Source organism: Stigmatopora argus, chromosome 3 (assembly GCF_051989625.1).
Source record: "Stigmatopora argus isolate UIUO_Sarg chromosome 3, RoL_Sarg_1.0, whole genome shotgun sequence".
In the NCBI taxonomy this organism is placed as follows: Eukaryota; Metazoa; Chordata; class Actinopteri; order Syngnathiformes; family Syngnathidae; genus Stigmatopora; species Stigmatopora argus.
This window is the reverse complement of record NC_135389.1, coordinates 5192480-5214284: the sequence shown is the minus strand read 5'-3', so window position 1 is coordinate 5214284 and position 21805 is coordinate 5192480. Positions and strand designations below refer to the sequence as shown.

Genomic DNA, 21805 nt, shown 5'->3' with positions numbered 1-21805 from the left:
CCACGCCTGCCCGCACCGAAGTCAGGCGAGTGAACCTCTACACTACGAGGCGGCGACAGTGGAGAAAAGAATATTAAATTATTCTTACAGGTTTTATGACAGACATAAAATGTACATAACTTTCAAGTCCCCACTGTATTGTGCAGAAGACTTTTATTATTTAGAATAAAGTTTGCTCACATGATGAGTCATTCATTTTCCGTACAGCGCATCTTCGTAAGGGTTGCCAGAGCCTATCCGAGCCCGCATCTTCCTGCACCGAAGTCAGGGGCGTGAACCACTAAACCAGTGATTCCCAAACTGGGGGGCGCGCTCCCCTAGGGAGGCGTAAAGAGAATTCAAGGGGGGGCGTGAAGTCATCTGCTAAAAAAATGTTTAAATAGATTATAAGAATAATAAAATCAAAGAACAAATATCTGCCATTAAATACATGCAAAATATGATTATAGCAGTCACTCCAACGGTCCAACCGTTTTCTATTAACAGAGATCTGTTTTCCTGAACAATGCTAAGAAATAAATGCAATAAATTAAGTTTACATGAGCAAAAGAGGAAGTGGGAGGGGGAGGGGGGGGGCGTGCGGGTCTACTGGAAGCAAGAAGGGGGGCGTCAGGTAAGATAGTTTGGGAACCACTGCACTAAACCATCAGGCGACATGAGTCATTCCATTTTATTTGAGAGTTTTGGGAGGTAGGCTTGTTGGCATGTTCAATAAACAATTTCTGTCAATGTCGAGCTGAGATTGAAATGGCACAATCGCCACCCTGGCAGAAATACTTAAAATAAATTAATACAAAATAAAAAGAACCAGAGTTTGTCTTATGTTTCTATGTTCCTTCCTACCAGTGGGGGAACAAATTAGATTGGTGTCTGGGAAAAGCAATGGACCCAGGCCTCTAAAAAAACATACCTACAACATCAGAGCTTCACAACCACAGAGAACAAATAGAATGGACATGAAGGACAATGAACCACTAGAACAACCAAAATAGTAGGCTATATGGGCCATAATCCTAAAACCACAAAAGTTCAAAGCAGTTCAGAATTACTGATCGTGACACAATTTTGAGACCCACTTGAACTGTTTCAACTATTCCTTTTATCCCTTCATTTTTCATACCACTTATGCTCACCAGGGTTGCAAGGGGTGCTGGAGCCAATGCCAGCCAACTACAGGGATCTTCGCGGGGATACCCTGGATCAGTGGCCACCCAACAGCAGGGTACACGGGGACGAACAACCATGTTTCAACTAATCTGAGTATATTAAACCACTTGCCTACTGTATGAGTAATTCTGATGCTCAATAAAACTGACAAGAGCATTATGTGTTCAAATACAAACACAATTTCATAATGTAAGTGTTCTCGGCATTATTTGTCACTATTTGAAGTGGATGTGATGGGTTTAGTGCTACAAAACCTCATCTACGATATTTGATATATCCATTTTCATGTTTGCATGCTTATTATTCAATTGTCTGTTTTTCACATCTTTCTATTAATAATTTTTAGTTGGTAGTTTTTTTGATGATCGTGGAATGAATGACAGAATTCATATTTAAAGCACTGCTCTACTTACGAAAAATCCAAGTTACGAAAAAAGTTCTGGAACCAATTTATTTCCTAAGTAGTCATACCTCTACTTACGAATGCCTCTAGGTGCAAAATTTCCAGCTTACGAACACTTTGTATATGCAAATGAGTGCCTCGAGATAAGATACATTTCCAAGTTACGAAACCCCCCAAAAAGTACATGCATTCCTTATCCATTTTAATTTGAAAATATTGTCGCGGATGCATTAATTCTCGCTGTAGCTGACTGCCTCGACCTGAACGGCAGCCTTCGGTGGGTTAAATTGTGCTGCGGGGGCAGGCGATGGGACGTGTTGTTAGTAATAAGGATGTTGATGAGTTAGTTGGTTGATGTACACCAAAATGGACGCATGACTATATACAACCGAGACCGGACGTTTCATCGAAAGACGTTTGGTCCCCAGACGTGTGGTTGACCGGACGTTTGGTCGCCGGGTTCGCTCGCTGTCAAATTATGAGAGAGAGAGAGAGAGCCAGAGAGTTTACTGTTGAAAGCGAGCAACCAGGTAATCTCTTGCTCTCAAAATAATATAATCATGAGAGAGAGAAAAAGAGAGAGTCCGTTCTACCAAACGTCCGGTCGACGCCCCGTCCGTTCTACCAAACGTCTTTCGACGAAACGTCCAAGTGCCATATACAACGCTCGGCAATACACAAGGAATTCAACGAGGAGGCAGCCACTATAAAAAAAACGGGGGAGAAACGAACTTTCCGACTTCGTGGAAAAAACATTCTGAAAGTGTTCACGAGTCGTGCCCACTTTGACGACGTTTGTCTTGTGCATTTTAGAAACATTATTAAAAGTCCTCAAAGGGAATCGTCTTTGTAGTTTTTTTTTCTTCCAAAATGTTCGTCATCCAGCACTGCAGAAGCAGGTAAGAACCAGTAGTGACTTGTAAAATTACATTTCAAATAAATCACAAAAAGTTAACACTCGTTGATTAATGTGTTTGTTTGAATTCTTAATGCTGTGTTCATTAAATGTTTTTTCATGTTTGTGTGCTATTTCTATGTTGTATCCCGGTAGCATTCTCTTGTTCTCATGCGTTTTAACACGGGTTTGTATATATGCTTGTTATTCATTTTGTGACATTAATAAATACATTTATGATAATTTTCTCTCATTTTTGTGTTTCTCACATCTTTCTTACAAAATAGGGACATGTTGACCAATTTAAAAGGGTTTAGTTGGTAGATGTGTGAGGACCGTGGAACGAATTAGAGAATTTACATATAAAATACACCTACTTACAAAATTTTCAAGTTACGAAAAGTTCCTGAACCAATTAAGTTCGTAAGAAGAGGTATGACTGTATACGTACGCCTGTATTTAAAGAGCAGCAGCACAGCTCTCTTGACTCTTGGACCCATGTGTTAACGACACGCACGCACATACAAACACAATACTATACAAGTAACGTTGAATTGTACATTTGTGGTCATGCAACATCAACATAAGTTGTAAGAATCCTCAATATATTTCTTAATAAAATATGGTTAGAATAGATCATTTTGAATTGATCATCTCTTGAGTATATCAACATATATAACAGCTGTGTTTTGTCAGTGGCCTGGAAAAAAAGGTAAACCACGGAAGAATGACTCCTTGAAAAGTAGATCCTAGAACAAATAAGTGTGAGCCCTGATTTTTGAGTATGTGTCATGTGTTTATCACAGCTTTCTAAACTTCTTTGTATTGAATTAATAGCGTCAAACATTTTATAGCAGGTACTCCAACACTCCAAGTCATTTTTAAAAGAAGTCTGATGAGTCATTCAAGGTCTCTTCAAAATTAAGTTGATACGTCATTTTATAGCAATGTATCCACAGTAAGGTATGCATATATATTTGAATATGACATCCACCAAAGTCAATTAGAATTAACATGCAATGTGCATACAGTATATAAAAGGAATGCCATCAAAAAGAACATAATGTGTCTCAGAGCATTTTTTTTATTTCCCATGCATAGTTTGGACAAGCCTGTAGTGGAAATGAAATATAAGAAAATAAAAAAATGGAGGATTCGACATTCATTTGAGGTTTTCTACATTTCAGGAAAATAAAGTTGGAGGGTCCTTCACAATCGAACAAGAATGTTATTTTAATGCGGAAAAGTGCTGTATAAAATAAATACAGTTTCAGAAAAACAATCCATACAATAACAAATTTTAGACAACACAGTGCAACAAAATAGGAAGAATACCGTGAAAAAAAGTCCAGCGCTCCACAATCTGACCATATTTATATATTCTGAGCTGTTTCGCTGTTACTGTAAACAATTTTTGTGTAGAACACTTGTTAAGGTAAAAATATCTCAATTAGAAGTATGGCTGGGTATTTTGTATTTATTTTTGTAATTAAATTGTTAATTGAAATAGAGCAAAGCACAAAATGAATCAAAAAGGTTATTCAGTTTTAGTCTCAGACCAAGATCGGACTAAGATCGCATATGACCAAAGGATGACAACATTGCGTAATGATTTTCACAAATGCAGACGTGAGTTCTTAAGAGTAATCACAGAATCTGTAAAATACTGTACCTGAAAGTGGCAAAATCACCTTAATCCTATCCATATATAAACTATGTGAAGCTTTGTGTTCTATGAGGCTGATTCACTGATTTAAAAGAGTGGCAACCAACTGAGCTAAATGGACATAATGGAACATTTCGCAGCTTGGGATTTATTCAGCGCTATAATGAGTGATGATCAGACACTTAATACACATACATTCAATGCTGTTCCTTGTAATCAGATTGCCTGATTATTACTAGAATTACTTAGACTGAGAGATGAGAAGATATGAGCGGACTCTGTGATGTCATGTCTCGGTCAGTAGCCAACTCTGTTTTAGTATCAATTTGGTGGAAATATGTTTGATTAGTGGATCAAATTCAACAAAACCAAGATTTTCAATGACATATACTATTAAATTTGGGTCTGATGAAGTAAAATAAGGTAAATGATAGTATCTTCACTGCAACGGCAAGCGTAGCCTGGAACTACTGTGTGCGTGTAGGACAATGACCAAATAAAATAAAACTGACACAGACTCTCGTCCAAGTTATTTTACTGGATAATTATGTGCTGTCTGGATTTGTGGTGCTATAATGACACTTCTACCTTTGAGAACAGAAAAAAAATCATTATAATGAAAAACATTTTTAGATTGTAAATATCATGGCATGGATTGATGTGTATGCGTATCACTTCATATAGGACTAAAAACAAAGGAATAAAGTAAAGGTGTGCACTCTGAGATCATAATATGCAGGTAAAAAAATAGAGCAGATGTTGTATACCTTAAGGAGTGAAGGGTGACTTCATTCCTATAACAGTGTTTAAGCAACTGCATCCAAAAGACACTCGCAAGCCGTGAGTGACGATCGGACTGACTGGTGTTGCAAATCCACATGCAGATTAATTAAATCAAATTTTGATGTCACCATTAGACAGCCTGCGATAACAGAAGAAGCAATTTTTTTAGAAATAACTCAGTGTAGTCTCAAGCAGAGGATATTAGAAATCTACACAAAACGACTTAACACACAGTTCCTTCTAACGGCATGACAATAAAGCAAATAAAAATACTCTTACACATTATCTAGGTAGTTTTCTGTTGAAAGCAGTGAGGACTAGAAGATAAATACTTCACATTTGTCTCCCTTGCATTTGAAGAGGAACAAAAAATAAAAAAAGGCTTTATAAGAGAAAAAAATATCAATTTTGAAATATCCTTCACTAATCGGTAACATTTCACACCACATATTTTTTTTGTTTTTTTTGTTTAATAAAACAATGCCTTAGGTTCTTCTAGTAAGCAAAAAAGAGCCAGTGTTGAAACAAAATGTATTATAGAATTCTTTTTTTTTAGACATAATAGACTATGCACAGATAATAAAAAAAACATTACACATGATCGAGTCTTTTTCATAGAAGAGATTAATCTTCGGTTTAGTTCTGGACTAATGTGAAAGTACTGGAAAACTACCAGAATCAGCGTTGAATATGATCATCATCTGTCAACTATCAGAATATAATCACTGCTTTCCACCCAAAAACTCAGTTCAACCTGGAAAGAATGATATTGTTCACATAAAACATTTTAACGTCCCACAACTAAAAAAAACATGTTTAAAACTGGTTGGTGATTAATTTGGGACTTTAAAGTGACCTAGGGGATGAGGCACACTTTAGTGTGCAGGTAGACCAACGTATTGTATCCCTCTCAGATCACAGTGCTGTTGACCAATGCAAAAGAAATAACCATCGAGTAATATCACTAGCAAATTCTGCTCAAGATAAAAACATCAGGCCCTGCCGATGAGTAACAGCCATTCATTTTGAGCAACTAGGTGTCACTTTGGCACCTGCCTGTAAGGAGGACTAAGAGCAGAAAGAGTCCTTGGAGCTTCACAGAGGTGATTGAGGAGTGTAATCTACTCAGTCAGATACAGGGAGGGAAGATTAAGAGGTGCACTTCTCATTTTACTTGACATGTTCGGCACTGTGGGAGGAACAGTAGTACTTTTTATGTGCGATGAATGTAGAAAGGCTGCTGAACTTGATGTTGCACAGCCTACAGTAACGAGAGTTACCGTTCTGGACCGGGGAGATGACAGGGGTTTTGGGAGCGGGGATGGGGGCAGGTGGAGTTGTGGGGATGGGATGGGAGGCAGCAGTCGGTGAAGTCTTGTCTGGAGGCAAGGGTAACCCAACTGTTTCTCTTCGATGGTCAGGCACAGGTGATAAAGTCAGAGGGAGAGCCCTTGATGGGGAAATGGGTTGAGGTGAACTCGTTGATGGTGATCTAACCTCCCCTGATGGACAGCCGTTTATCAGAGGGGATGAAGGAGAAGTGGTGTCACTCCTTGCCTGCCCATTGACGCTGTCTCGCTGAATGCGAGAAACCAGTTTAGATGGGCTACTGGAGATGGTGCCTGTGACTCCGTCTCTTGGACTAAGGCTTGGGCAAGGACTGACTATGCTGCTTGGTTGGGGTTGAGCCTCTTGCGGTGACTGAATTGCTACAATCAGGCCATGTACAGTCTTGAAGTGCTCCATCAGGTCACACGTGATGGCGCTGTTAGGACAATATGGACAGACTATCTGAGAAGAAGTTGCACCTTTAGCCCCTCCTCCTAAGGTGGTCCTGAGTTTGCTTGTTGAATCAAGAGGTGGTGTGGCATCAGATGTGGTTAAAGCTGGGGTTTGGGGACTGGTTGATGAGTCTTGTTCCTGTGAATTGCAATCAGTGGCGAGAGTTTGTGCTTCCATGGGATCCAGAAGTTCTTGTCGCTCCTTGTGAGGCTTGCTTTCTGGAGAGGTAGAAGCTGATCTTTTGAGCCTGTGGAGTTGTAAGGTGTGCTGTTGGAGGTTGGTGGCAGGGCAGTAGTAGGTTTTATGAGCCAAGTAATTCTCAATGCTGTTGAAGCTGATACTGCAGGCGGTGCACTTGTGGTAATCAGTAAGGGGCAGGGCAGGAAGAATATTGTTGGTTCCATGCCGAGGAATTTCTTTGAGGCGGGGCCTCTTACTCAAATCAATCGGACCATCGCCTTCAGGGCTAGAGCTGTTTGCAGAGCCAGGGGAAGCTTCTTGTTTCACCGCCAAGCCAAGCACAGAAGGAGATGGCGCCGAAGCGGCAGCAGCAACCGTGGCGGCGGCGGTTGCCGCTGCTAAGGCTTCTGTCCGTGCCATATGAATTTCATACATCTTCTTCCTTTTGCGCGTACGAATGGGTTGAGGATGGAAGGCTGTTACGGTGGTTGCCTTTGCCATGTGTACGGCTCGCTGGTTGGATGGGTCATGGCGTGACGCACAGTAGAAGCGCTTGTGAACGGTGTAGTTTTCGTGCCGACTAAAGCGGATATTGCAAGCCTCGCAAAAGGTTCTGTTGGGATCCTCATCCAAGTCTTCTGTAGACCCGCTGGCGGGGCTCTGGCTGCCTTCGCTTGCTCGTCCTCCTCTGCTGCCTGCACCCTCGCCTTCTGAAGAGGATGATATTCCTTCTCGACCCACTGGGGTTTCGGTCTTCACTAACACACTCTTGGTTTCTACATCTCCACTATCTGCAACAGCCTCCGATTCGGAAGGCGAGGCCGAGGCAGTTCTGCTCGCTGCTCCATTATGAGGAGAGGCTGATGAATCTTGTGCCTTGCTTGTTTGCACCGTGCCTGGGGAACTATCCCTTGCTGATACAGGGCCCGAAGCTGATGTTGCACCTTCCCCATGGTGCCTACTGGAACAGTAAAGCCTTTTGTGTGCGTAGAAATTGTTTATATTGTTAAATGTAATATCACACTCAAAGCAGGTGGTTCCTTTTAAAGGAGGCGTTGATGTTGCCGTCGTTACAGTTGGGGCAGAGGGGAAGAAGGCTGCTGCATTATTGTGAGGAATTGTCTGGCCCTGCTTCAGACGGCTGTGAACCATCTCAGACATTTTAGCCAGTATTTCAGAGGCCTGGGGCAAAATAGCTGTTTCTGGGCTAAACATGTACTGAGGCAAAAACATTGATCCAACCGGGAAAACTGTGCCACTACCACCTATATGACTTGGGCTACAACCTGGAGTGGGACTGGTTGGTTCTGCTTTTACTGCTGTGCCGGAAGGACTCTTTGGAGAATTTGATTCCTGGCAAATGGAGTTGATGGTTTTAACCTTCTTTGTCTTCTTCTCAGTGGATTTCGATTCAGTCTGCTCACCATCCTCCTGAAATTCCATTGGGTGTTCCTCTGTCTCAGATTCCGAATGAGGCTCTTCTTTGATTCTTAGGGTAGTGGTTTGGGAATCAGGAGGACTGGACCCACGGGGAGTGGCAGAGCCCCCATGAGCACCCGGGCTGGAGGAATCTGACTTTGGGACACAGCCTTGAGGCTCGCAATCTGGTGTGGACGGTTGAGGCTGGTCGACAGAAGATGGGGTACTTTGGCGAGGGGTGGGACTCCGTTCAGCGGGGACTATCACTTCAAGGTGGGTTCGTACATGTTGCTGTAACTGGGAAGGGGAACCAGAGTTGTGGCCACAGACCTGACACTTCAGTACCACACCGGAGTCTCCTGGGCTGAGAACTGATGGAGAGAAAATATCAGGAACACATGATTAAAAACATTGAAGTGGTTATTTTGATCTGTTGCCTTCAATTCCAAAGTCATAAAAGGAGGCAAAAGGTACTATATTTTTATGTCTATAAGGCGGACTCAGATGTCTAAAAAATTCTCTAGATTGGAGGAAGCCAACTCTTCATGTCGGGTACAGGAAGTGAGGACTTTGAGGATGAGGACGATTTGTGAATGTCTGAGCTCGAATTAACTGAACTGGTTGGCAGTCAATCGGAGGGCACAAATAAACAGACAACCATTCACGCTCACACTCATACCAAGGGGAAATTTAGAGTGTTCAACCAGACTACCAAGCATATTTTTGGGATATGTGAGGAAACCCCTAATGGACAACCAAACGTGGTTATGATCCTGTTGCCTTTTGAAAAAATACGCTGGCCTGCATGCTAGCATAAGTTTCATGCTATCATATGTTTTGGAGTGACCGTGTCATATTTCATCGAGCATGTGTTACTTTATGTTCCAGCCAATAACCCAGAGCGCCTTGTATATGGGTTAAAAACAGATACAGTGGTACTTCGAGATACGAGCTTGATGCGTTCCGGGACTGAGCTCGTATTTCGATATTCTCGTAACTCAAACAAACGTTTCCCATAGAAATGAACTAAAAACAAATTAATTTGTTCCAACCCTCTGAAAAAACACCCAAAACAGGATATTGGATTGAAAAAACATTTTTATTTGTTCTAATTTGCCATCTATTAACAAAGTAACAAATAACTAGTGGTTTAATATTACTAAAATGTGTTTAATAGTACTAAAATTATAGAGAGATGGACAGAGAGAGATGGGGGGACTTTTTGCACGGCAACGCGCTCGTAACATAACATAAACAAATTTAAATGAACTTAGATTATGATGCAAACACACTCAAAAATAAGTTTCAACTAACCTTGCACTAAACTTAATTGTAATTTTGTTTTAAATTTTGCTACTTTTCTTCTCCCGGCCGGGTTGGCTCTATTTGTCCCACCTCCACCCTGACTTTCACATGCAACCTAGATGTTTGCTGTTGTGTGCCCTTAAAAATATTCCCAAAATGATGCACACAAATGTCCTCACAATAGGATAACACACAATCACTTGCCAAAGAGAAGTAGTATATACACCATTCGCACTGACTAACGAAAAAAAACCCAATGAAAAAATGCAATGCTCCGCCCAGTGCTCGCAGAGACATTACAAAGAGGGAGTTGCGACCAGAGACATTACACAAGGGAGTTGCGGGGAGAGAGACAGTGCCCATGATGTTCTTATGAGCAGCCTCTCGCGTCCGCTGTCTGTGGGTATATCAAAATTTGTCTCGTATCTCAAGATAAATATTTGCTCAAAATTTGTCTCGTATCTCAAGATAAATATTTGCTCAGAATTTGTCTCATATCTCAAGATGAATATTTGCTCAAAATTTTACTCGTATCTCAAATTGCTCGTATGTCGGGGCACTCGTATGTCGAGGTGCCACTGTATTGCATCTGGAACTCAGAAAGCGTTTTTTAAGATAGTGCGACTTGTGTGCGTGTAAATGCTATAATCGTTTTAAAATTCCAACTTACAATGTAGAAATCCATTGCCTGTGACAGCTGCGAATTGCTAACACGATTTGGATTGACGGAGAGACTTTACTTGTGTAACTTCAGTCATGTTTTTAACACTAGTTTTTTTTTTTTAAGAAATACATTTGTTGTTTATATTTTGTTTATATTATAATTTCATTAGAGTACTGCAGTTTCGGATCACATGAATGCATTATTCTTTCCTTGTGCACGTTTCAGTCGTAGCCTTTCAGACCCCCCCGGAGTAGGCCACATTTCAATATGATAGCAGATAACACATATGCGCTCATCCAAAAAGATAGCCCCCAAGATATTCTCTTGATTGATTCTCAATAAATTCAATCCTTTGTTCATCTTCAGTACATCTTATTGCTACAAGGGTCGCGCGGGTGAGAGTAGGGAAAATGTGATTATGATTTTTTCTCTCCAAATTAGGTAGTTCATACTGCCATACTGCTCATTGTTAGCTGGGATAGGCTCCAGCACCCCACAACCCGAAAGTGAGTGAATTAATGAAAGATTGTAATACATACATATGATATTGGACTGAAAATTATAGGTACACAAGCCTTAAGTACTGGTAAAATTTCAATTCTGCTCGTAGTATGAATTATGCAAATCTCGAATTTGTAACACTTCCAGCCTAAAAAAAAATAAAAATAAAAAAATGACGTGAGAAATGCAAGGTTGATCGAAAACCTAAAATTAAACGTAGATGTGATATGAATAAGAGTGATTGTTTAGTTACTATGCCCTGTGATTTGAGTGTACTTCCCCTATTCCAGCACCCCTGAAACCCTTTATGATTACATATTACAGATATAGGAAATTACTTTTATGTTGATTGTGCTCAAAGACCCCTTTGCTCCCCTACTGGCCATTTTACTATACTCTCATTAGCCTCTTGGACCAATAAGGTGTTGGATTATCACAGCTTCTTCCTGCAGGGCTGTTAATGGTGTCTCTCTAAGCCCTAGTTTTTCAATTCAACTTTTTTCCAAAATGGTTTATCATATCATTTTTTTATAGTTACTTTCTGAAAATGATATCTCAATCATCTTTATTGCGGCAGTATGTTAGAAACACATTGTGGGATTTCTCTTTGATAGTTAGAAACAACAAAGGTGGCAAAATAATATAAAACTTTTTTTCATTTGCATATTCATTTTACAAAAAGGCATTTGCTACTTTTACAAATTTAAGTACGGTAACTGGTAATTCCCATTTCCTTGCCCACGTAAAAGATAGCTTAATTTTTGTCATTTACTAAACAGTGAGTTTAAGTTTCATGATTGTTTTATAAAGGACAAAATTAAAGGTCTTTAAAAGAGTCTTCCAGGACTGTTGTCTGTCGTTCCAGGTTTTTGTTCTAACCAATCCAGCAAACAGTTTAATCAATGAGGTTTCTACTAAAAGTAGCACCTGGCTGCAATCAACTGATTCTACTTTTAAAATGACAGATTGGTGAAAAGGTGTTATCCTGTTTGGTTGGAATGAAACTGCAGCTTTCTGAGGAATAGTTTGGAAACTCTTGGCCTAAAATAACCACTATATCTTTCATTAAAAATACCAACATAAGGATACTTGCCGTCATTGTTAAAAAGTGTCGAATGCAACAATTAGTTGCATCAAAATCCATCCAAATCTATTATTTGGAAAGGTTCTTCAAAGTTAAGCATTTTCTGTTTCATTTGTGTAACTACAGTCACTCATAAATGATCAAAATTGAGTTAGCTAGCTGGATCTGGCCTCCGGGCCTTGAGTTTGACACCTATCATCTTTGCACTTGCACTCTACATGCTAAGATGCACCAGTCAAACACCTTATATTATGTATGTGACGTATAATAACAGACACACTCGCCAAAAATGCACATAGGGAAAAACATACAGTCGTACCTCTACTTACGAAATTAATTGGTTCCAGAACTTATTGTCATTATGCTGTACATTTTCAATAGTTGGCAAAAACAATATTTCAATCAATGTAAAAACATGATAATAAAAGTTTGATTTAAATTGTCCTACGCTTATTTGTATCTTATTATATATGGATTTTGCGTGAATCGCATTCACCCCGGAAATACTCCGGAAATGGGACATTGGTACTCCTGAATTGGGGTAGACTGAGGTTGGCAGCTCTGCCGAAAGAACAAAGTCTACCCACCGCCAATGTAAATGATCACCACGGGCCTAGAACGCCCTCTTGCGGTTTATTTGTAAATATAACAGGGGGCATTATGTATATCATATCATAGAAAAAATGGTATATATTCTCTTCTTTTCACTTATTAAGTTCATAAAAATATAATTGATTTGGACAATGGCCAGAATGTATTCATACCCCCGTGTTTGCAATTGAAAACCATTTAATTAATTTTAATGTGTAAAGTTATGGTGTGACTCACCAGTGGACAAGGGCAACTTGGGGAGGCCTGGCCCCGGAGAATAGACCTCACTCTGGGATCCAGGCTGGCACACCATATGGCTGGTAACCAAATGGCTATAGAGAATATCCCTGGTGGTTGATACAAAGCCACATCCATGGCACACCCCGTTCAAAGTGTCAGTGTGAACCTTCAAATGCCGCTCACAATTGGCTTTAGTGGTGAAGGCCGACACACAGATGAGGCAGACAAATGGACGCTCACCTGTGAGATACCAGGCAAGACAAATGAGTCATGGAATCAAAACTGTAGCTAAGATAAAGCCTTCATGTACAAAATGCATTTTGTTCTCACCACTATGTGTACGCATGTGAATCTCCAAGGAACTGGCACTGGGGCAGCTCTTGTTACACTGAGGAAAAGGGCAAAGGCGTTCATTGGGATAAGACTCCTTCGGTTTATCTTGTGGCGGGGATGAGGACGCAGCTGGCTGTTTCTGTCGACTGGCGCAGTAGTACATGAGGTGGGCTTGCAGGTTCCTTTCACTTCTGTACCAAATCCCACAGTCTTTGCATGGGAAAATGTCCTCTGATCACATGCCAAAACACACGTTTTGTTGAGTTGAATAATACAAATACATCCTAACATACTTTAAACCATTTACAAAATAGAATTTTGAAAAATAAATATACAGTACAATACATATATATATATGTATATATGTATGTATATATATGTATATATGTATATAGATATACATATATATACATATATATATATATATATATATATATATATATATATATATATATATATATATATATATATATATGTATGTATTTCAATAACTCAAACACTATAGAATTGACATAAATATCCAAATAACTGTCACATGGAATTGCCTAATTTGATAACTGCTGCTAAAGAACCACGAGCTGAAAATGTATACCAGTATGGGTAATGTTAAGTAGACTACTATTGCAAAATAAGGGGAAAACGTACATTTCAAATAGAGATTACAATACCAGTTTCCAGCATATTAATGTCATTGAACTTTTATTTATTACTTACTATTGACAACAGCAGTAGCCAAGATTGCGGCCATGCCCGCCTGCTGTGGAAGGAGCTGGATGTCTGTGTGAAGGGCTGCAGGATACACTGGCTCCTCCTTTACCACAGATGTTTTTGGGGTGACAATGTTGAGAAGAGGCGAATCCCTCGCGATTGGGGAAGACGATTTTGGGGGAACCAAAGGGGTGGCTAAGAGCATTTCTGCCACTGAGATGTTTCTGGTCACCTTACAGAACAGCTCATCACCTGAAAAAAAATCAACTTGAGGTCATAAGAATAAAAAACTGTTGCATATTTTGAAACCATCTTAAATGACGATGGATATTTGGCTATGAATGAAGCTGATCCTATTATTCCTTTAACCTCGCAGAGTAGTTCTACTGTCAATCTCACCTTGGTTGTAGATCATACAATTGGCATCCGATGGGTCAGCAGTCAAAGCAAGACAGGTGACCCAACAATCTGCATCATCACACACTATGGTCCAGCTGGAATTCTATGGAAAAACAGATAAAAAAAAGAACATGAGACATGAAGAAAAAAATTACAGCCAGATGGGGGCGGCATAACCCCAATGTAACTTCACAGAAAATAGCACAGGCAAACATGACAAACTTTGATGTATGTGCTAGAAATGTGATTTCTCGGTGTGTGCAAATAGTAATACATTACTGATGTCATTCATTCATTCAATTTCTGAACCTCTCGAGAGTGGCGCGGGGTGCTGGAGCCTATCCCAGCTGACTTCGGGCCAGAGGCGGAGGACACCCTGAATCAGTGGCCAGCCGATCGCAGGGCACAAGGAGACAAACAACCATTCATGCTCACACTCACGGCAATTTAGAGGGTCCACAAAATAGAACATTTTCGATTTGAACAATGACAACACTTTTATAAACTACCTTTGTGTCCAAATATCACTAAAATCTCTTACTGTTTTACTCCCTAATATCCTAAAATCCATGTTTGTGTGTATATATGTGTATTAGTATATATATATATATATATATATACATACATACATATACACATACGTATACATCATCATTTATATGTATATATATATATATATATATATATATATATATATATATATATATATATATATATATATATAAATATAAATGATGGAACTCTTGTAACAGGTGCAATAAAACAAAAAGATAAACAAACAGGATTGGAGAATTGAAATACCGGAAAAAGATGGAAATTATGCGTGGGATTTTTTTTAAAAAACTGTAAAAGCAGTGGGATGAGAAGAAGAACCTTCCCATTCTGTTCTCCGATAGAGCTCAAGGCCGAGCGTATTGTATTTCACGGGGAACTGTTGATGGGAAGATACGACTGCTTTTGTTTTAATTTGTAACCCAATGCTGGAGCCGTCTGAGTCGTAAGTACTTCCAATTCTCATTCATTTATTCTTTTTCTGAACTGCTTTATCCTCACTAGGGTCAGGGAGGGGCCGAGGGGGGGGGTTGCTGGAATGTATCCCAACTGACTTCAGGCAAGAGGCGTGGGATACCCTAAACCGGTGACAAGCCGATTGCAGGGCACAAGGAGACGGACAACCATTCACCCTCACACTCATACCCAGGAGCAATTGTCTAACTACCCTACCATGCATGTTTTTGGAATGTGGGAGGAAACCAGATTACCCAGAGGAAATCCAGGCACGACCAGGGAGAACATGCAAATGGCACACAGGTGGACCAACCTGGATTTGAACCCAGGACCCGAGAGCTGTGAGGCCGACGTGCTTAAACACTCAAGCCGCCTGGCCGCCTTACTTCCAATTTGTTTTTCTAATTTATCATGGTCACAACATTGGAATTTATGGTAATACGAAAATTGGGTAAGGTCAGTAGAAATCAATAGAGAAAAAACAACAACCATATAATATGAATATAAAGCCATGAACTTAAATTAACAAGTAAAAATCTCAAAGTGACAACCAGCGGTACTTTTATTATGTCTACATCTATTGCCAGTAATTATGGTCAAACTTCTACTTATCAAAGACGGATAGTCTTTGCTAGTTGGAACTTAGAGCACAATCTTATGTATTGATATTCTTCATCATGGAAAAAAAAAGAAACATGAGCATGTTCAGTCAACAATGGGATATAGGGTTAACTTAAGACAGTGGACGTAACACTGATAGCTATACATAGATTGGTCCACCTGTTCTGTACTAGTACCTGAAACAGAATGATACAATTTTGACCATCTGTGATAAACCAGGCATTTCAGTTCTTAGTCAATAAGATAATGATAAAAAATGCATAGAAATGTAGATTTTATTCCATGCCAAGACATTCTCTTTGCTGTCATTCTGCCCAAATATCAATGCAGCCTTCCATCTATCAGTCAGGCCTCTCTGCCAAAGCTCCATCCTTGTGGAGAGCACTGCCTTAAGCCCCATCAGCCGGAGGAGAGTCTGAGCCGCAGTCTAAGCCTGGACCCTGGTCCCCTCATGAATATTAACTAGCCTTGAGCCTGGCTTTAATCTGCCTGATCCCCGCACTGCTGCTGCTGAGACGATAGTGAATCTAATTATTTGGTCTGATATTAACCCCTCACTCCCACAGTCCCGCCCGCCACATGCACACACAAAAACACACGCATTCTCACTCCCCAACAGCACATCTTAGCTATTACGGCCATAACGTTCAAATGGGCAAACGGGCGTAAACACTTACTGACTGAACTATAAGGCACCTTCTCTTACTAAAGTCAATTCGAACATCGCATTTGTAAGCACACTCAAGCTTGCACGTCTACACACCGACCCCCTCCACCTCCAGCGCAGCCTACGACACACGCTCTTATCAGGCCCCAAAACACCCTCCTCCTTGGCTGATAAAACCTGAATGCAAATGATGCCAGGCTGATTTCATTTCTTCATTTTCTTCCACCATTCTCTCGTTCCGTATCAGAATGCCTCCTTGCTCTCTCTCCATGCCTTTCTCGCTCAATACCGCCTGATATAACAGAAAGATGACGGCGACAAGAATGAAAACTTTCCTTCCACTGAACGGTGGACGCTCCTACTTTTCACAATTGTAAAGCTCCATGTGAAATGACATCAATTAAATACAGGATAAAGATTAAATAATTGTTGATATGTTTGCTAGCTTCCCTCCCAAAATAGTCAAACATATTCCACAAGTGCTTTCAATTTTTTTACTTCTGACTTCACATTCCAATTGTGGATCGTGTTAAAAACGACAGGAACCTCCTTTCAAATCCAGCAGGCTGCACTATTTTAACACTTGTTGCTAATTGCTTGGAATAGTTTGAAAGATTCAGCTGGCATAACACAAAGAGGGCATGACCACATTTGGAAGTTCTGACATAGCAGCTTTTCAGGAAGTGAACAACATCCTCAACAGGTCTGCTTGGGAAAATCAAACGTGCATTTATTAGAGCTTCCTCTATCGTCCGTGTCCAGTTAGTTGTGAATACAGTAATACCTCACCATAGGAGCAATTTGAGATATGAGTAAAATTTTGAGCAAATATTTATCTTGAGATATGAGACAAATTTTGATATACGAGCATACAGCGGACGCGAGAGGCTGCTCATAAGAACATCATGGGCACTGTCTCTCTCCCCGCAACTCCCTCGTGTAATGTCTCTACGAGCCCTGGCCGGAGCATTGCATTTTTTCAGTGTTTTTTTCCCATTAGTCAGTGCGAATGGCAGAGCTTGTTCGCTAATACGAGAGGAGTACTACTTCCCCGGCAAGTTAGCAAGTGCGGACATTTTTGTGCATCATCTTGGGAATATTTTGAAGGGAAGGCAAAAGCAAACAACCCTCGATAGGTTGCATCTGAAAGTCGGGGTGGAGGCGGGGCAAATAGAGCCAACCCGGGAGAAGAAAGGTGTAAAATTTTAAAACAAAATTAGAATTATAAGTGTAGTGTAAGGTTAGATCAAACTTATTTTTTAGTGTGTCTGCATCGTAATCGAAATTCATTTAAATTTGTTTGTTATTGGATTGGATAACTTTATTCATCCCGTATTCGGGAAATTTCGTTGTCACAGTAGCAAGAGAGTGAGGATGCAGAAATAGGAAAGGAATTTTACACATAAATAGATAGGTAGTATGAAAGTTAATAAATAAATAAATACATATATATATATATATATATATATATATATATACATACACACATATATAAACACATTTATACATACATACACATAGATGTATATGCATGCATACGGTAGGTCTTAACCCTCAGCCATTTGTTTTGTTAAAGAGCCTGACAGCTGATGGGAGGAAGGATCTGCGGAAGCGCTGCTTCCTGCAATGAGGGTGCAGCAGTCTATTGCTGAAAGAGCTTCGGAGGGACTCCACAGACTCCTGCAGGGGGTGGGAGGTACTATCCATGACGGACATTATCCTGGTCAGCATCCTCCGCTCTCCCACTTCCTCCAGAGAGTCCAAAGGACAGCCCAGAACAGAGTTGGCCCTCTGACCAGCTTATTCAGCCTGTTCCTGTCCCTTTCCGTGCTCCCGCTCTGTCCCTCTCTCTCCCCGCCACAAAATCTGTCTAATTTTAGTACTGTTAAACACATTTTAGTACTATTAAACCACTAGTTATTTGTTACTTTGTTAATAGATGGCGAATTAGAAGAAATAAAAATGTTTTTCCAATCCAATATCCTGTTTTTGGTGTTTTTTCAGAGGGTTGGAACAAATGAATCTGTTTTTAGTTCATTTCTATTGGAAACGTTCGTTTGCGTTATGAGTAAATCGACATACAAGCTCAGTCCCGGAACGCATTAAGCGCGTATCTCGAGGTACCACTGTATGTAAAATGTCCGCCCAAATAACAAAATACTACCTCGCGGCTCCTCTAACATTAGAGGCTCTTTCTGACAGCCAAGTATTGGTGCTCTGTAGTCTAATGTTTTTTTAATGGAATATCTTCTTTGCTCAAATGTACATTAGCTGCGCCGCCTAAATGGTATTTGTTTACTATCCTGTAATGCTATCTATGTATTTCAGTTTCCCCCATATTTCCATTGCACTAATAGCCATAAGGAACAGATCAAATAAAAGCTAAAATGCCTCATCATTTAAGTCCATGAATATTTTTTCCATATTTTGAAACTATTGTACATGTTTTTCTTTGGTACTACATGTCTAAATTTGTCACACTACCAGAAATAAATGCTCATATCTGGAAGGAGTAGTATTTTCCTGAATTTATTTCCTAAGCCTTAGCATTAGGAAGTAAATCGAATTCCTCTAGTCAGGAATCCTACTCCTACTCTGACCTTTTCAACCATTGTGCATTCATTCACCCCTTCACAAAACCTATCATTCAGTCATCTTATTTTTGTCTACATCCTCCCATCTCATCTTTCGCTGTCCCTCCTATGAAGCCTTCTTCCATGTACGTGCTCTTTTTTCACCTCAGTCTCTTCCTCTGTCAAAATCCCAGTCCTTCCTTCCTTCCACCAGATTCTTCATCTCTTTCATATCACTCTCACTTCTCTTTTTTTCTCTTTGCTCTCTTGCTACATGAAATAGTCTCTTTGCCCATCCAGAGGGTTACAGGGGTGTACTGACTGTCCCAAACAAAGAGATCACTGTGTGAATCCTCCAAAAATACAAAGAATAAAAGGAAGGCAGATAAACATCAGAAACCTACTACTGCTCCTCTCGTCCAAACACACATGCTCTTGCTTACTTTTGCACACAACACTGAACACGTGCAAAACACATGTTCTTCAAGTATTCTTATTAAATTACTTATTTTACAGTAGAAATGTCAGCATTATGTACACAACAGTGCTGGCAATGCACACCTCAATTGCAGAAAAAGCACAGTATGATTTGAATAATTGCATGAAAATGACATTTAAAAATGTTTAAAATGGGGGCTTTGATAAGATTGGAAAATAAGGCCCCTTTTTTGAGAGCATGCTCCTGAACAGCCAGAGATAAGGCTAAGAGATAGAAAATAGAGGAGGCAGACTTCACTCTTCCACTTACCTTCCTTCTTCAACAGGCAGGAGATGACGCAAAAGACAGTGGCTACGTTTAGTTTAGAAACTTTTATCCGGATTGAAAGCCTCGGGAAAGATCGGAATCGAAAGGTTTCATGTACACACCCCATTCGGAATATTGCAACCCAATCCAACCAATTCTGATCGAGATTTATTAACTCATCCCATATAACGACCGTCTCACTCGAAATAAATAGTCACCAAGCAAAGGAATAAAACACAATTAAAATTTAGAAAGCTGTACAAAGGCCTAGCACAGTGCACTTTGGTAATATAGCATCCTCTTCATCTATCACACACCACACTATCGTATAAAACTTTTTGTTTTGTTTCTGTTTGTATTGTCTTAACTAGGAAATAAATAATAATAATACAGTCATACCTTGAAATACGCGCTTAATGCGTTCCGGGACTGAGCTCATAAGTCGATTTACTCGTATCCCGAATCAACGTTTCCCATAGAAATGAACTAAATACAAATTAATCCGTTCCCACCCTCTGAAAAAAAACAGGATATTACAATGGAAAAACATTTTTACTGGTTGTAATTCACCAGCTACTAACAGAGTAACAAATAACTAGTAGTTATGATGTTTAATAATAAAATGAGGCATTATTCAATACAACGGGGAGGTCGCGGATGGGAGAGAGAGAGACTTGACGGATGCGCTCGTTATGTAACATAAACTTTAAATTTAACTTAAATGAACTTAAATTTCTTTACACACACACTTAGAAATTTTAATCTTATGTTACACTAAATTTAAACCTTTTGTGCAATAACCAAGGCAAAGAGGTTAATGTATTCCACCGCGGTTTTCGAGGCGAACTTCCTGCTTCTCCATACATATTGGCGAGCCAGCTCAGTCACGTGTACACTACTCATGTTTTTCGATTATTTCGTGCTTAATATCGATTGTCATCATATGCCTTTTCTTCACACTACCCTTCATTGCACCGGCTTGCTTTGGATCAATTGGGTTTCCCTTAATTCTGCACTGACTAACGCAAAAAAAAAACATGGAAAAAATGCAACACTCGTAGAGATCTTTGCACGAGGGAGATGCAGCGAGAAAGACAGTGCGCTGAAATCATAAGCAGCCTCTCGCCTCTCGGCCACATGGCTGTCTCGTATGTTCGTATCGCAATATTTGTCTCGTATCTCAAGGTAAATATTTGCTCAGAATTTTACTCGTATCTCAAATTCCTCGTATGTCAGGCACTTGTATGTCAAGGTATTACTGTACTAACACTAATAATAATAATAATACTAGTAATACTAATACTAAGACTACTACTACTACTAATAATAACAATAATAATTTGGAAATAAGGAAATACATCTTAGAGCAAGGACAAAATTTGGAATGTGTGACTAATCTTCATATGCCTGTTTCTCAAAGTTCTGTTCCTTCAAAGAATCTAATTCGTCTATCGCTCCTGGGGGGTATCATAGAAGGTGTCTCACCATAAACATTGATTTGTCGTCCTATGAGGGAGCATAATTTTAATTAACATTCTAATTTGATGGGCGGTAGAGACAGACGGCACGAGAGGAAAAACTGCTGATGAGTCCAGATAAACGTAAAGATGGTAATCAGTACATAAACAAATTGGTTCATATTTAAAAAATGGAGAGAGTGAGAAAGACAACTGCTCTTGGGAGGATGAAAAGGTGATCACCTTCACTCGTCCTTCCAGAAGAGGAAGTGATAATGGGGAAGTAGAGGAATGAGGATAGTAGTAGAGAGAGGGAAGCTGATATAGAGAGTGGAAGAAGACTACCCCAAAAGTGTTTGAAAAGCCGTGGGTGGCGCGCCTTATCGGCCGAGTTCTCCTGGAGAGATTATTGGGGGATTAGTGCGAACGCTTGTTTCTAAAACATGATGAAAAGACGTTTGTGTGTGATAACGTTTTGAACTCCACTACTCTGCTCCTTCTAGGATCATGCCTTGAGGCTTCCTTTCTAAGAAAGACAGCAAGTGGGGTTGTGTGAGCCTCTGGGTAGCGCTAAAGGAGCCAGAACAATAGTATTGGTGTTTTACAAGGGGGGT

The 21805-nt window shown here is 39.9% G+C and overlaps 1 protein-coding gene across 3 annotated transcripts in view; it reads right to left on the bottom strand.

Moving 5' to 3' along the window:
- Positions 1-3529: 3529 nt before the first annotated feature.
- The window catches only part of zfpm1 (zinc finger protein, FOG family member 1), a 114152-nt gene continuing 95876 nt past the window's right edge, over positions 3530-21805 (bottom strand). For all 3 annotated transcript variants that reach the window (XM_077596363.1, XM_077596362.1, XM_077596364.1), the window contains exons 7-11: positions 14121-14223; positions 13728-13973; positions 13011-13244; positions 12678-12920; positions 3530-8666 (exon numbers count right to left, since the gene is read on the bottom strand). In XM_077596363.1, coding sequence (XP_077452489.1) covers positions 6085-8666; positions 12678-12920; positions 13011-13244; positions 13728-13973; positions 14121-14223 — 3408 coding nt within the window. In that variant the 3' untranslated portion in view covers positions 3530-6084. The remainder of the gene's footprint in view (positions 8667-12677; positions 12921-13010; positions 13245-13727; positions 13974-14120; positions 14224-21805) is intronic.